The 16,133-nt window shown below is 39.3% G+C and overlaps 1 protein-coding gene across 4 annotated transcripts in view; it reads right to left on the bottom strand.

Moving 5' to 3' along the window:
* Nucleotides 1–16,133, bottom strand: part of fam76b (family with sequence similarity 76 member B) — a 46,820-nt gene that overhangs the window by 26,709 nt on the left and 3,978 nt on the right. For 2 of the 4 annotated variants that reach the window (XM_070891957.1, XM_070891958.1), the window contains exons 2-6: nucleotides 15,901–15,965; nucleotides 15,758–15,812; nucleotides 8,654–8,818; nucleotides 6,940–7,103; nucleotides 3,233–3,280 (exon numbers count right to left, since the gene is read on the bottom strand). In XM_070891957.1, coding sequence (XP_070748058.1) covers nucleotides 3,233–3,280; nucleotides 6,940–7,103; nucleotides 8,654–8,818; nucleotides 15,758–15,812; nucleotides 15,901–15,965 — 497 coding nt within the window. The remainder of the gene's footprint in view (nucleotides 1–3,232; nucleotides 3,281–6,939; nucleotides 7,104–8,653; nucleotides 8,819–15,757; nucleotides 15,813–15,900; nucleotides 15,966–16,133) is intronic. The other 2 variants (XM_070891959.1, XM_070891960.1) reach the window with 1 other exon arrangement.

The raw sequence follows: 16,133 nt of genomic DNA, 5'->3' as shown, positions 1-16,133 counted from the left end.
ATAAGCCATGATCTTATTAAATGGCAGAGCAGGCTCGAGGGGTCAAATGGCCTACTCCTACTCCTATTTCTTATGTTCTTATGATTGCCTACCTCCAGCTAATAACCCATAGAATAGGACTGGTTTTGAAAGTTAAAGCTTACTCATCTGCAGGGAAAAGAAATATATAAAATAAGTAGTAATGGACAATGTATGTGCATTAATATATTTTGATTTTAGATTAATTAACTACACAAGAGGATGGATCCTAGAGGAATTATAAGGCTACAACTCAATTAAGGAGTCCTGATAATGGAATAGTTTACAGATCTTAGCAGAATCCTGACAATACAATCAACACCATCCACAAAATCTGCCAATTTCGACTAAAATCTTCGAATTACAAAAACCACAGTATGGAGTTGAAATTCTGCTGGGTGCTATTTTTAGTCTGCCAATTAATGTGTCCCTGTAATTACTGCATGTGCTATTTTAAGTGATTAACGACATTTTAAGAGTCAACGACTTAAAATAACAGGAATTTTTACACAAGTGTGTTAAGCAGTATATTAAAGATAGTACTCAGCAGGATTTGAAGTTCATAACTTAATCACTACAGCCAATTTCATTTAGCAACTTCCAGTCACAGCTCAGTTTTTTCTGCCACCCCGAGCTCAGCTACCGACCCCATATCCTCTCCATGACCGAGACTGCCTACCTCCACCTCCATAACATCAGCCGTCGCCGTCTCCGTCTCTGCCTCTGCCCATCAGCCGCTGAAACTCTCATTCATGGTTTGTTGCCTCGAGACTTAACTATTCCAATGCTCGTCTGGCCAGCATTCCATTTCCCCTCCTACATAAACTTAAACTTAACCAAAACTCTGTTGCACGTACCTTAACTCGCGCCTAGACCCATCACTACTGTGCTCGCTGACCCACATTCACTCCCAATCTGGTAAAGGCTCCATTTTAACATTTTCATTCTTGTTTTCAATTCCCTCCATGGCCTCGCCCCTCCCCATCTCAAACCTCCTCCAACCCTATAAGGGTTCTGTGCTCCTCCAATTCTGGGCTCTTGTGCATCCCCAATTTTAGTCATATCACCATTGGCGGCCGTGCCTTCAGTTGCCTAGGTCCAAAGCTCTGGAATTCCCTCCCTAAACCTCTCCGCCTCTCCTTTAAGAGGTTCCTTAAAACCTACCTTTTTGACTAACTTTGGACACCTGTCCCAACAGATCCTATGTGGTTCAGGTCAAATTTTGTTTGATAACGCTCCTGTGAAGTGCCTTGGGACCTTTTACTACTTTAAAAGGTGTTATATAAATGCAAGTTGCTGTTTTTAATGCTGTTTTCATCATGATGAGGGACACACACATTCCCAGGTTGGATAGAGTACAAAGTGACCTCCTGAAGGACTATCCTAACAATGCATTTGAATTCCAATAGTCGAACAGCATCCATTACTTCAGGAATGCATCATTTAATTTCCCGATAGTTGCCAAATCTGAGATTGACAAATAGTGCTAAATTAAGAGTAGATACATGCAAGGATAGAACACTCACTTGAACTCAGTCAAGATCCTTACAGCTAGCAGAGAGAAAGGATAATTTCATCCGAACTATCTGGTCTGCATACGGTGTAACATCCCAGAAGTGGAAATACAACATTTTAAGAGTCCACTGTGCTACCCAATCTCCTAAACTATTCAGTTATTTTAATCTGGTAAATTTATATTAAATTCAATGTAATCAGAAAGGTGCAACATATTTGGAACAAAACCCAATTGTTACAGGAATGAGTAAAGATCCAATAAGGTTGCTTTTTCTAGTACATTACTGGGAAATCCAATATACGTAATGTTATTCAAGCCCAAGTTCCATAAGGAAGTAGATAATTTTAAAAATAAACAATGGATAGATTAAGACACTAAAGACAGTACAAACGTTTCTAGTGGGGTTAGGGAGGAAAATATAAGAATTATTTAAAAAAAAAAAGATTACAAATGTGTGAGGATAAAGAAGAACACAAGAACATAAGAAATAGGAGCAGGAGTAGCCCATTTGGCCCCTTGCGCCTGCTCCACCATTCAAGAAGATTATGACTGATCTGACCTTGGCCTCAACTCTTTCCCTGCCCGCTCCCCATAACCGTCAACTCCCTTGTCGTTCAGAAATCTGTCTATCTCCACCTTAAATATATTCAAAGACCCAGCCTCCACAGCTCTCTAGGATATGAGAATTCCAAAGATTCACGACTATCTGAGAGAAGAAATTCCTTCTCATTTCCGTTTTAAATAGGCGACCCCTTATTCTGAAACTATGCCCCGTAGTTCTAGATTCCCCGAGGGGAAACATCCTCTTTGCATCTACCTGGTCAAGTCCCCGCAGGATCGGATACGTTTCAATAAGATCACCTCTCATTCTTCTAAACTCCAACCTGCTCAACCTTTCTTCTTAAGACAACCCCTTCAGCTCGGGAATCAACCTCATGAACCTTCTCTGAACTGCCTCCAATGCAAGTATATCCCTCCTTAAATAAGGATACCAATACTGTACGCAGTACTCCAGGTGTGGTCCTAACGACGCCCTGCAGAATTGTAGAGGACTTCCCTACTTTTATACTTGAGATAAAGGCCAACATTCTATTTGCCTTCCTAATTACTTGCTGTAGCTACATGCTAACTTTTTGTGTTTCATGTTCAAGAACCCCAAGATCCCGCTGTACCACAGCATTTTGTAATCTCTCCCCCATTTAAATATTAATTTGCTTTTGTATTTTTCCTACCAAGTGGATAACCTCACCTTTTACCACATTATACTACATCTGCCAATTTTTTGCCCACTTAGCCCATCTATATCCCTTTGGAGATTCTTTGCATCCTCTTAACAACTTGCTTTCCCACCTCTCTGTATCATCAGCAAATTTGGCTACATTACACTCAGTCCCTTCATTAAAGTCATTAATATAGATTGTAAATAGTTGAGACCCTAGTACTGATCCTTGTGGCACCCCACTAGTCACTGTTTGCCAACCTGAAAATGACCCATTTATCCAGACTGTTTTCTGTTAGCTGACCAATCCTCTATCCATGCTAATATATTACCCCCAACCCCAGGAGCTCTTATCTTGTGCAGTAACATTTTATGTGACACCTTATCGAATGCCTTCTGGAAATCCAAATACACGACATCTACTGATTCCCTTTTATCCACCCAAAAAGCATATTACAACACACTAGCTAAATATTTACCTCATTTTCCACACTCCATGCTGCTGCTCTGGGCTTAGGCTGCTGATTCTGAAACATATACAGTCAAGTCTTTGTTAAATTTTTCAGAAAATGCCTCGTTCAAAAAAATTACATGTAAAGATCACATGGTTTCAGGTGGGGCGGAGTGTATATATCGTGATACACAAGGTATCGCAATTGTGTACGACAGGCTCGATGGACCAGAGGGTCTTTCTTTACCTGTCATTATTCATATATTCGTATGTTTTTATGTACAGATTTTGTTGGTCAGACTAGCTTATTGCAACATTTGATTTGCACCAGAATGTTAAGAGTGCCAAATTGCTGTGGAAGTTATTTTTGGGATGGATTTGTCAGGGGCATTAGCATTCTATTGGCACACTATTTACATTACAAGTTGGATGCCCACATCAGAGGCAGGAAGGGGGCAGGAGTGGGAAAGAGGAGCTGTAACAAAGAGAAAGAGAGGAAGTGAAATCGAGTTCTCGTCTTGGGGCAAGTGGGCTAACATTACTAGACCAAGATGCCCCAAAAGTTAAATATTTGGATGGTGTCACTATAGGCCAGTTTACTGAAATCAAATAAACTCATTTCAAGACACAGATTGTTTACCTTGAAATCTCCCTCCCCATTAAATCCCTAGCAACATGCGACGCCAGGGACAGAGGCATCCTTTGTATCCAAAACTGTTAATGGCGTAAATGAGAGAAACTCATCATATGGCACATTTCTCTCATTTGCATGGCTCCCAAATCAAAACAAAATTTTGATAGGCGAAAACCAAACTAAATTGGGTTCCATCTCAATTGCAAAAACAGGACGCCAAGAAATTTTTCACATGACTAATATTGGAAATATACTTAAGGATAATCAAATTATTAAGTAATGTTCTATTCTACACCTCTATGTAAAAACAAAACTGGGCTCTTGGTCTAAAGTTCAGCACTTCAATAGGACATTAAGCATGAATTCCATCACAAAAAAAAAAGAACTTGGATACATAAAGCACCTTTCAAGATGTCTACAACTACACTTTAAAATGCTGATTGGGAAATGCACACCAATCAACTTGGCCTAATACTTATGATTTAAATTGTCATAGCATGTTAAAAATGAGTAATGCCTAAAGACAATAACTAAAGGAAACACATTATATCAAAATGGCCCTTACATAAGAATTAGGAGCAGGAGTAGGCCATTCGGCTCTTCGGGCATGCTCCGCCATTCAATAAGATCATGGCTGATGTTTTATCTCAACTCCACTTTCCTGCACTATCCCCATAAATGTTGATTTCCTGAATATTCAAAATTCTATTGATCTTGGTCTTGAATATACTCAATGACTGAGCGTCCACAGCTCTCTCGGGTAGAGAATTACAAAGATTCACCATTCTGAGTGAAGAAATTTCTCATCAGTCCTAAATGGCTGACCCCTTATTGAGACTGTGACCCCCTGGTTCTCGTCTTCCCAGCAAGGGAAACATCCTGCCTGCATCTACCCTGTCAAGCCCTGTAAGAATGTTGTATGTTTCAATGAGATCACCTCTCATTCTTCTAAACGTGAGAGAATATAGGCCTAGTCTACTCAATCTCTCCTCATAGAACAATCCCCCCATCCAAGGAATCAGTCTGGTGAACCTTCATTGCACTCCCCCCATGGCAAGCACATCCTTCCCAAGGTAAGGAGACCAAAACTGTACACAATACTCCAGGTGTGGTCTTACCAGGGCCCTACATAATTACAGCAAGACATCTTTACTCTATTACTCAAATTTTCTTGTAATAACAGCCAACATACCATTTGTTTTCTTAATTGCTTGCTGTACCTGCATGTTAACTTTCAGTGTTTCGTGTACAAGGACACCCAGTCCCTCTGAACACCAACATTTCCCAGTTTCTCACCGTTTAAAAAATACTCTTATTTTTCCCACCAAAGTGGATAACTTCTCATTTCTCCACATTATATTCCATGGCCATGTTCTTGCCCACTCACTTAGCCTGTCTGTATCCCCTTGAAGTCTCTCTGCATTCTCCTCATAACTTACATTCCTACCTAGCTTTGCATCATCAGCAAACTTGGATATATTACATTTGGTCCCCTCATCGAAATCATTGATATATATTGTGAATAGCCGAAGCCTTAACTGATCCTTGCGGTACCATACGAGTTACAGTCTGCCAACCCGAAAATTACCCATTTATTCCTACTCTCTGATTTCTGTCCATTAATCAATCCATGTTAATATATTACAGCCAATCCCATGAGCCCTAAATTTGTTTAATAACTTCTTGTGTGACACCTTATTGAATGCCTTCTGAAAATCCAAATACACTACCATCCACTGGTTCCCCCTTATCTATTCTGCTAGTTACAACCTCAAAAAACTGATTTGTCGAACACTATTTCCCTTTTATAAATCCATGTTGACTCTGCCCAATCCTATTATTTTCTAAGTGCCCTGTTACCACATCCTTAATAATAGATTCTAGCATGTTCCCTACTACTGATAAATAGCGGGGTTACATTTGTTACCTTCCAATCCGCGGGAACCTTTCTAGAATCTAAGGAATTTTGGAAGATGACAACCAATGCATCCACTACCTCTATAGCCACCTCTTTCATAACCCTAGGATGTAGGCTATCAGGTCCAGGGGATTTATCGGCTTTCAGTCCCAGTAATTTCTCCAGTACTTTTTTTTAAAAAACTAAAACTAATTTCTTTCAATTTCTCATTCCATTGGTTCTCCACTATTTCTGGGAGGTTTTTTTGCATCTTTTTCCGTGAAGATAGACACACAGTATTTGTTTAATTTCTCTGCCATTTCCTTATTCCCCGTTATAATTTCTCCTGTCTCAGCCTGTAAGGGACCCATATTTACTTTTGCTAATCTTTTCCTTTTTACACACCTATAGAAGCTTTTACAGTCTATTTTTATGTCTCTCGCTAATTTACTCTCATATTCTATTTTCCCTTTCTTTATCAATTTCTTGGTCCTCCTTTGCTGAATTCTAAAATCTTCCCAATCCTCAGGCTTACTGCTCTTTTTGGCAACATTATAAGCATCTTCCTTTGATCTAATACTAACTTTAACTTCTCTTGTTAGCCACGGTTGGACCACTTTTGCTGTGGAGTTTTTGTGCCTTAAAGGAATGTATATTTATTGTAAATTATTTATTAATCCTTTAATTGCCAGCCATTGCTTGTCTATTGTTATACCTTTTATTGCAGTTTCCCAATCTACCTTAGCCAACTCTCCTCTCATACCTTTGTTTAGGTTTAAGACCCTAGTTTCGGATTTAACAAAATCACTTTCAAACCGAATATAAAATTCTATCATATTATGGTCACTCTTCCCCAAGGGCCCCTTTACGACAAGGTTATTAATCAACCCTCTCTCATTACACAATACTAGATCTAAAATAGTCTGCTCCCTAGTTGGTTCCTCAATATACTGATCTAGAAAACTATCTTGTATACATTCCACAAATTCGTCCTTCATATCATTACTGCAAATTTGGTTTGCCCAGTCTATATGTAGATTAAAGTCCCCCATGATTACTATATTACCCTTATTACATGCGCCTCTAATTTTCTGATTTATACTCTGCCCTACATTACAACCACTGTTTGGGGGCCTATATATAACATGGAAGTAACAACAATGTTCATGTGTCCATTACTTTAAAAATCACTAATAGCACTCACTTGTGACGACTACTACTATGGTGATGTTTTGAGAGGTCTTTTTCAGGCAGCGAAGTTGATGATGAGGATGAGTGTGAGCCCAAGTTTTTTCTCTGTTCTTTTGTTTTCTGCAGAACACGCTTATATGAAAGAGTACAGAGCCAACACAGCAATTTTCCATCAACCTTTAAAACAAAATTAAAAAACAGAAGGTCAAACCTTGGAAAAATGAGCTGAGAGAATTATTTATACGGTATGCATTGTTCCATTTTAAAAGATACAATCTCTTGGATGCTACCTAGCTCCCCCTAACTTCAAACCTTACTAGAACAATACACTTGCTGTAGAATTTCCTATATTTACACCACATTTTTTGCAACCAATCTGTTTTTAGATGGACATGCAGATGTTTTTGTAATTTTATACAGATGTTGGATCTCTAACTGAACTTGCACCTTTGAATTATTATTACCAACAGTTACCTCACCTTTGCAGTTCTCCCACCCCAGTGAGATGCTGCCAATTTTTCAGAGAAATAAAGAAAAAACAAAATTATGCTCAGGAATATATGAATCACAGGCGTGTTAGGGGTTATTCACTGATTTCAAGATTCTATGTGCACATATTGACCCAAAAGAAACCAAGGGTCATACATCTCTCTTAGCAATTCATCCAATTGTCTAATATTTCTTAAATACTATAAGTAGCAGATACTAAACAGCTGAAAAAACAACCTTGTAATATGATAGTACCTGTCACAGGATGCAGTGTACTTTCAGGTCAATCGTCACAATCAGCTGCAATACCCTTCCTCACCCTTCCTCCTAAGTCATTTGGCATAGCTTTCAAACTTCAAGGCGAACCCAAATGGCGACGGTAGTAGAAGATAGGAATGGCTAAACTAAAACTAAAAATATATATTACGTAAAATAAATACCCGGGGGAAAGTTAAAGGTAATCCAATCTCAGGCTTTAATAAATTTTTGAACTGTCATTTTGACAGCATCAGAACCCCAGTGATTAAATTACAGCCGTGTAACTTCCTCCAAGGTACATGTTACTCTACAGATTATTCAGTTTTCTCCATTAAACCCAAATCTTTGTATGAAAATCATGAACGAACTTAAGTACCACTGGATATTACTATCACTGCCAGATGGAATAAGAAAGAATCAAAGCTTGAAGCGATTTTAACAGATATGAAAAGCAAGTGATTAACTGCACTAATTAAACATTTTACACTGACCAACTCAGTTACAATAACTTGAAACATATAATAATCGACAGGATATAAAATTTAAACTGTACAATACTTACAAAAGGATTCTTGGGATACTTTTTTTTAAATAGTATGATTTCAGCTTACATCTACCATATGTGGATACTTATATGTACTGGTTGATGTCCTATGCTGTATATACAAACATATGAAGCACTGAACTAAAGTTGAAATTGTATTTTAATTATAGCTATTGTTATAAATGAATTTTCAGTCTTTTATTTCTCTCCACATAACCTCTGAAAAGATGGTGCACTTTTACTTAAATACAATAGGATGAATGTAATACTGACAGTAAAAACAGCATCACTTACTAATGAGAAGCAATATACTGTCTATCTTTGTGGTTTAACATGGCAAGTCCTAACCAGTTTTCACAATTTATAAAAAAAATTCTAATTTCTAAATCAGAGAGTTAACTTTAATGCTAAATATTCATAAATAACTTTTGCTCACTTCTGTTACCTTTCGCCGACTCTCGTCTTTTCGATCAAAGGCACATTGCTGCTTGCACTGCTCACATGTCTGAGGAGGCCCATACTTCTTTTCTGAATTTGTACAACGCTGACACTTGGTGCCAATGAAAGCTGCTATAATGTTACAATATTGACAGGGTTTGGGCTGTAAGCATAAAAAACAAAATGTCAACTCAAACTTTAATAGAGCACTGATAATTCAACAAAATGCTGTACATCTGTGCTTAATGATCAGGACGAAGTACTGTATAGTACAGGTACAACATCTCAAATCCGGCTGTCCAAAAATTAAAATGTTCTGAAAACCGGACATTTGAGAAAATCCCATTTGATATTCAGTAGACCGGAATCCAGAATTATTGTCCATACACCGGCGGGCTGGACTAGTTATCGGCTTCAGGGATGCGGAGGGCCCTCTTCGGAGAAATCTTAATAGATTGGAAAAGTCGTTTTTTGGCACATGCGCATCGTGCCCTGAAAACCAGCTTTTGCGAGGCCTTTGTGGAATTTTTTGCCCCTAGATTTTCTTGTCCGAAATCCGGAAAAATCCAAAAACCGGCATGGTCTCGGTCCCAAGGTTTCCAGATTTGACACGTTGTACCTGTGGATCCAATTAAAGATTTGGGTTGCCGCTCTCTAAGCCACTGCACAGGGAATGAAGAAACCAATCTCCCATCCTTCTTTCACAATATCCGTTTTATCATGAAGCATTCTTCAGGCTCTCACTTCGATTCACAGAAACAGGAGAGACTCATTTTTCCTAACAGAGGAACTAAAATGTTCTGAATCATCCAATGTTGTAAAAGAGTTAAATCGTCAACCACAATTACATTTTTAATGTTTCAAGTAAATTATTTTCAAAATGAAAATCACAAAATAATGGAACATCAAGGATATCTTGTGTCTCTGCTTATTTACTTCTAACATGCAAGATTAGTAAAATAACTTTGGAAGTTGCTGAATTGATAACATGCACATTTTAATTTCATTGTGAAAGGTGAAATAAGGCATTCCAATGGTACAGGAGGTAAATTCAACCCCTGCTGTGATAGTTGGGCATCAAATCAGGAAATTTCCATGTTTGATCCCTGATCTGTCCAGATTTAGTAGACTTTATCTGGTGTGGGAGGACTATGAATGGTCTCACCATCAGACAGGAAAGGAAAACTCGCTCCAGCTTTCTGCTTATTTGCTGGAAATTATGTGTAGAGCAGATGTGGAGTGTATGGAGGCAGGGAAAGGAAAGGAAGAAACAGGTTCATGCTCAACTACGATGCCCAAAGTAGAATAGCCTAATAACTCTTGGGGCCCAAAATTAAAATTTACAAAATGCATAGTTTTTTTTTTATAAAAGCCAGTAATTGATGACCCACTAATAATATTGTGGGAATGCATAGCAATTTCATTAATGGGTTAGTTCCAGAGAAAAATAAGCATTCTTCCATTTTTTTTTTTAAAAAGAGGAATTTCACCCGCTTACTGCCCAGGCTTAAAGAATAGTCCAATGGCCCAGACATTGGAGGGCATACGGAACCATACCTTAGTACGAGTTTCAGGAAAGGAGTTAAAGGAATAGGAAGAATGTAAAAGAAAAAGATTTAAATGAGTGGGCTGAGTTTGAATATAATCCAAATATAAGCAATAAAGTTTTCTCTGATGATTATAAGGTTCCTCTGGTGATCCAAGCACAATGTTAATCCAGTTCCAGTAGCTAGGAATTCACAACCAGATGCCCTTAACTCTATAGCAACTTGCAGTCCAAGAGACACGACAGAAGTAGCAAGCATGGGAAACAGAAATGGCACATAATGCAAATAAAATTATTTGGATTGAGGAACACTGAAGATATTGGGCCCAAGTTTCCACAGGAAAAAAAACGGGCGCCCCTCCGAGCTGGGCGCCCGTTTTTCGCGCCTAAAACGGCGCCGAAAACAGTGCCGGGACCTCTGCACATGTGCGCTACAGTCGGCACGCAAGTGCAGTAGCTCCAGGCGCCGAACTGTGTGGGAGGGGCCCGAAGCACGCAGCCCCTAGCCCTGGCCCAATGGCCTCACTGGGGCAGCGTGAATGAGGCTCCTCCCACGGCCAGCTCCTGCTCCCCGCCCGACCAGACCCGACACTCGCTCTCCCACCCCCCCCCCCCACCCACCCCCGCCGACCCGACCCGAAACCCACTCCCCCCCGACCGAGACCCGACACCCGCTCCCCCCCACCCCGACCCGACACCCGCTCTCTTCCCCACCCCCCCCGACCCGACACCCGAGACCCGCTCCCCCCCGCCCCGACAGAGACCTGCTCTCCCCCACCCCCCCCGACCCGACACCCGAGACCCGCTCCCCCCCGCCCCGACAGAGACCTGCTCTCCCCCACCCCCCCCGACCCGAGGCCCCCCGCTCGCTCCTTCACTCCTTCCTTCCCTCCCTCCCTCCCTCAGCAGCACGAACAGCTGCAGAATTCTCCCTGGCTGAAGCACTTTCACACAGGTAGGAAGATGGTTTATTTAATCTTTTCTTGGCTTATAAAGGTTTATTCAGGTTGGATTTATTTGTATAATATTTGTAGAAGTATAAATAAGGATTTATTGTCAAATTTAATGAGTTCCCTTCCCCCCCCCCACCTCGTTCTGGGCGCCTAATTTGTAACCTGCGCCTGATTTTTTAATGTGTAGAACAGGTTTTTTCAGTTCTACAAAAATCTTCACTGGCGCCATTCTACTTTAGTTTGGAGTACGTTTTCACTGTGGAAACTTTCAAATCAGGCGTCAATGGCTGGACACGCCCCCTTTTGAAGAAAAAATTCTGTTCTAAACTAGAACTGTTCTACCTGACTAGAACTGCAGAAAAAAAAGTGGAGAATTGCGATTTCTAAAATAGTCAGTTCTCCACCAGTTGCTCCTAAAAATCAGGCGCGAATCATGTGGAAACTTGGGCCCATTATCCTACATCTAACCTGTATACCTGAACTGGTATACAGTTTTCTTTGCAATTTAAAAACTCACCATGATTGATGAATTTATTCAATGTGAAGCAACTTTAAGTCACATTAGCCACAAGAATACATGCAAAAAGTGCCCTTGATTAAAATCAATCTCAACTAGTAAATTCTTAATTTCAGTTAAATTAGATCTTCTAGATATCACAGTAGACTTGCAGAACAGTATAACAGTTTTGGTTCATAGCATTTTACAGCACAGGAGGCCACTTGGCCATTAGGTCTGTGTCAACTCTTTGAAAGAGCTATCCAATTAGTCCTACTTCTCCCACTCTTATTTATCCACAACCTTTCAAATATACATCCATCTGCATTCCAGTTCATGGAATACTCCAATGCAATGGTCTCGAACAAACATTAGTGTTTGGCTTCATATAACATTACATTGCTGCATAATTATTTTCACTTTTATTTATGTACAGATTAATATTACTATACCTTCATAAGTCAGGAAGAAGGTATAACAAGAATACTGCCATCTTCTGCCCATTTCCAGCCTTAGCTTCTTGTAATAAAAAGTCAAATATCCCAGGCCCTTTAAAACCTCACTCACTGGTCCGGGCTATTGAACAGACATGCGTCACTTTCTTCCTCATACCAAGTGACCTGTCCATATTGGCTTAAGTCCCAATATTTGTATATAGTAAAAGGGTAATCAAAAGGAAGGTGGGGCCTATTAGGGATCAAAAGGGAAATTTTCTTGTGGAGGCAGAGGGCATGGCTGAGGTACTGAATGAGTACTTGGACAGCAACCTCTTTAGAGAACACAGATGCAATGTAGCAGTAAAGGAGGAATCTGTAGCAATATTGGATAGGATAACAACAGAGAAAGAGGATGTACTTAAAAGGTTGGCAGTCCTCAAAAGTAGAAAAGTCACCCGATTCTGATGGGATGCATCCTAGGTTACTGAGGGAAGGGTGGAAATTGCAACGCCTCTGGTAACAATCTTCCAGTTCCCTTGGTGCCAGAGGACCAGAGGATTGCAACAGCCATGTTCAAATAAAGGGGCAGGAGATAAACCTGGCAACTACAGGCCAATCAGCCTAATGAAAGTGGTGGGGAATCTTTTAGAGATAATGATCTGGGACAAAATTAATCTGTATTAGGAAAAGTATGGGCTTATAAATTAAAGTTAGCATGGATTTATTAAAGGTAAATTGTGTTTGATTAACTTGATCCAGTTCATTATTGAAGTAACGGAGAGGGTTGATAGGGTAATGCGGTTGATGTTGTGCCTACAGACTTTCAAAAGGCATTTGATAAAGTACCACATAATAGACTTGTTGGCAAAATTAATGCCCGTGGGATTAAAGAGACAGTGGTAGCATGGATACAAATTGGCTAAAGGATAGAAAGCAGGGAGCAGTGATGAATGGTTGCTTTTCCAGACTGGAGGAAAGTATACAGTGGTGTTCCCCAGAGGTCAGTATTAGGACCACTGCTCTTTTGATATATATTAATAACTTGGACTTGGGTATACAGTGCATAATTTCAAAGGAGACTTGATAGGAGGTGTTCAAAATCATGAATGGTTTTGATATAGTAAATAAGGAGAAAATGTTACCAGTGGCAGAAAGGTCACTAACCAGAAGACACAGGTTTAAGATGATTGGCAAAAGAATCAGATGCGACATAAGGAAACATTTCATTTTAAACACAGTAAGTTGTTGTGATCTGGAATGCACTGCTTTAAACATTCAAAAGAGAATTGGATAAATACTTGAAGGGAATACATTCACAGGGCTATGGAAATAGCAAAGGAGTGGGATTAATTAGATAGCCCTACCAAAGAGCCAGCACAGGCACGATGGGCAGGATAGCCTCCTTCTGTGCTATATCATTTTATGATTCTATGATATTTCCCCCAATACAATTGGAGAGAGTTGTTTTGGATGCCATTTTACTGGCACCTTTGCTTCGCAACAAAGCAAAAGGGACAGTATAAATCCTGTCCAATCCAGACCAGACTTCTACAGGAGGCCACCTCGCACCACATTGATTTAATGCATGTAGGATAACACTTGTGCAGTGTCAAGTCCAAATTAAAAACTCCGCAAAAGCTTAGGGAGGTCATTTGAACATAGTACTTTAAATGTCTGTAGAAATAAACTACTCCCTCTGTTGAACCAAATACACTAAAAAATATACTGGATGGAAATAGAGCACTGTACATTAGTGTTAGCCATGTAGTATAAACAAATGTATACTTTAAATATTGATCAGAAACAGTATTAATTGTAGCATTAGAAACAAATACCTATGGTACTTTTCTCCATTGGACAAAAACACTTTCAGGTCTTAATAAAAAATTAAAAACAATTTTAAAAATCACAAACAAAATTTTCAATTTGAAGGTGGCCGCATTTACAATACGTACAAAACATCCGCCCTATAGTCACAATTGGGAAAACTTAGCAAGAATCGCACATTGGTGGATCTTACGTGGCATTTCTCATGCATTACAGTTTGATTGAGGCTGCTTTGCTCGGCCGCCGATAACACAATAACCCGCCTTGATTTTAAATGTCATCCTTGGCTCAGTGGTAGCAATCTCGCTTGAGCCAGAAGGCTGTTGCTTCAAGTCCTACTCCAGAGATTATATTTGGGACATTTAAAAATGTCTGATGGCATTGCTCGTCAAGTCAGATGATACATTGTTGGATATATAAATAATGCATAAAGACAATGGCCCAGATTTTGCAGTGGACAATGACAGCGAACGGTCGTGACCCTTCTGAAACTGACTAACTTCAGGATTTAGCGCATGCGCAGCTAAACTTTATAAGTTGCGGTCAGTCATTGCTCCAACACGGACTGTACTGTGGACCCCCACTCCACCATAGCCGGCAAACAGTGAAAGTGATGAAAACAGAAGCTTTACTGCACTAATATCACTATTAAACACCCCATTAAATATGTTAAACCTTGTTGGAATAGGTATAACTGGGATTTTAACAGTGTATTGACTACGAACCACTCGGTCTGAAAAACTGATTTTATATTTGTAGAAATGTCAAATTTCTTCATTGTGATAAAAATTACTAAAGTTTGCTTATGATGTCAGCTTTCTACCTTAACCCCATGTGTATGTCCCAATCTTTATCTCGCTCTCTGTAAAACTTTTAAAAGGGAATTGATAATCATTGCTTTTTATTTCCTGGGTTACTGTCTGAAAATTATTCAATGTGATTGGCTGCTTAGACAGCTTGATGACATCACTGTTGCACTACATTCGGGATCCTCTTTTGACAGCACTACAATCAAATTAAGGTCAAGAAAACTAAAGTTTTCGCCACAGAGATTGCAAGATCTTTGCGGGCAGCTTTCTTCGAGGTCAGCGGCGATTGCCGTCGCTTAGCCGCTGACCACAAATTCCAGGCCAATATCCCTGGAAGTTAAGAAGTGATGATTGTATTTGGGAGTTTCAACCATCAATGAGATTTTAAAAGAACATTTTTACATCAGGTCATGCGTGTACATTTTTCTTGTTTCACGGAGATGACTTTGCAGATGAAAATAATTGGCAGTGTGGGGAAAATCTATTTTGCAGCATCACTAGACATACCCAGCAATCCAATCATTAATTTTGTTCGTTTAAAATGAAGTAGAAATGTTACTCTTTGATTTATTTGATTTCCTTCCCCCATCCCAAAGCAGCCTTCCAGTATCTGATCTTTATACAGATGGAGGTGGAATTTATTCACTCTTAACTGGTAAAACTGTTCTATGATTACTTATAGGCTATTTGTGCTGAGCAGTATGATTAGCTCTCTCTTTCACACACAACCTGTAGACATAACATGAGGGCTAGATAAATTCAAGCAAACCAAAAATAAGAAAAAAAGTTAAACAAAAGCGGAGCAGAAACAAGCAGTCACAATCGAATTACCCTGCTCAAACTCATGATTTTGGAATAGCAGCAGTACTACTCCACCTAAATTATTTATTAAGTAGGTATTTCACTACCGATACTGAAATATTAATAATTCTACCAGTAACACAATTTATGCATACTGTTCCATTAGGTTTTTTCAAAATTCTAGCAGCTGTGTTAGCTATTAAAATGTCAAACAAAATGCTGCATCAACTTACTGTTCCAAACTGCTTCACATTCTGTGCACATTTCTTGCATATTGTGTTGGTTTTGCTGTACAAAATAAGAAACCCATAATTCAGAAACATTCAAGATTTCAAAGATGACAGAACTAAATGAAAGCATATCATAATGACTTTACCTTTCTTGTTGGAATTCAGTTCTGCAGTATGTACACTTGACTACTGGATGTGCTATCCGACACTCCTGTTTGGGAGAAAAATAAGGCAGTCTAATATAATCCAACATGTTTAAAATTTCATTGCCAAGCAGTTCATTGGTTGAGACATGCTACAGAATGAAAATACGACTTCATCAAGAAAGCTGCCTGAAAATTTCAATGTCAAAGAAAAAACATTAGTTGTTATTGCTCAT

Source organism: Pristiophorus japonicus, chromosome 10 (genome assembly GCF_044704955.1).
Source record: "Pristiophorus japonicus isolate sPriJap1 chromosome 10, sPriJap1.hap1, whole genome shotgun sequence".
NCBI classification, from domain to species: domain Eukaryota; kingdom Metazoa; phylum Chordata; class Chondrichthyes; family Pristiophoridae; genus Pristiophorus; species Pristiophorus japonicus.
The sequence above is the reverse complement of the archived record's forward strand: the minus strand, read 5'-3'. Positions and strand labels throughout refer to the sequence as shown.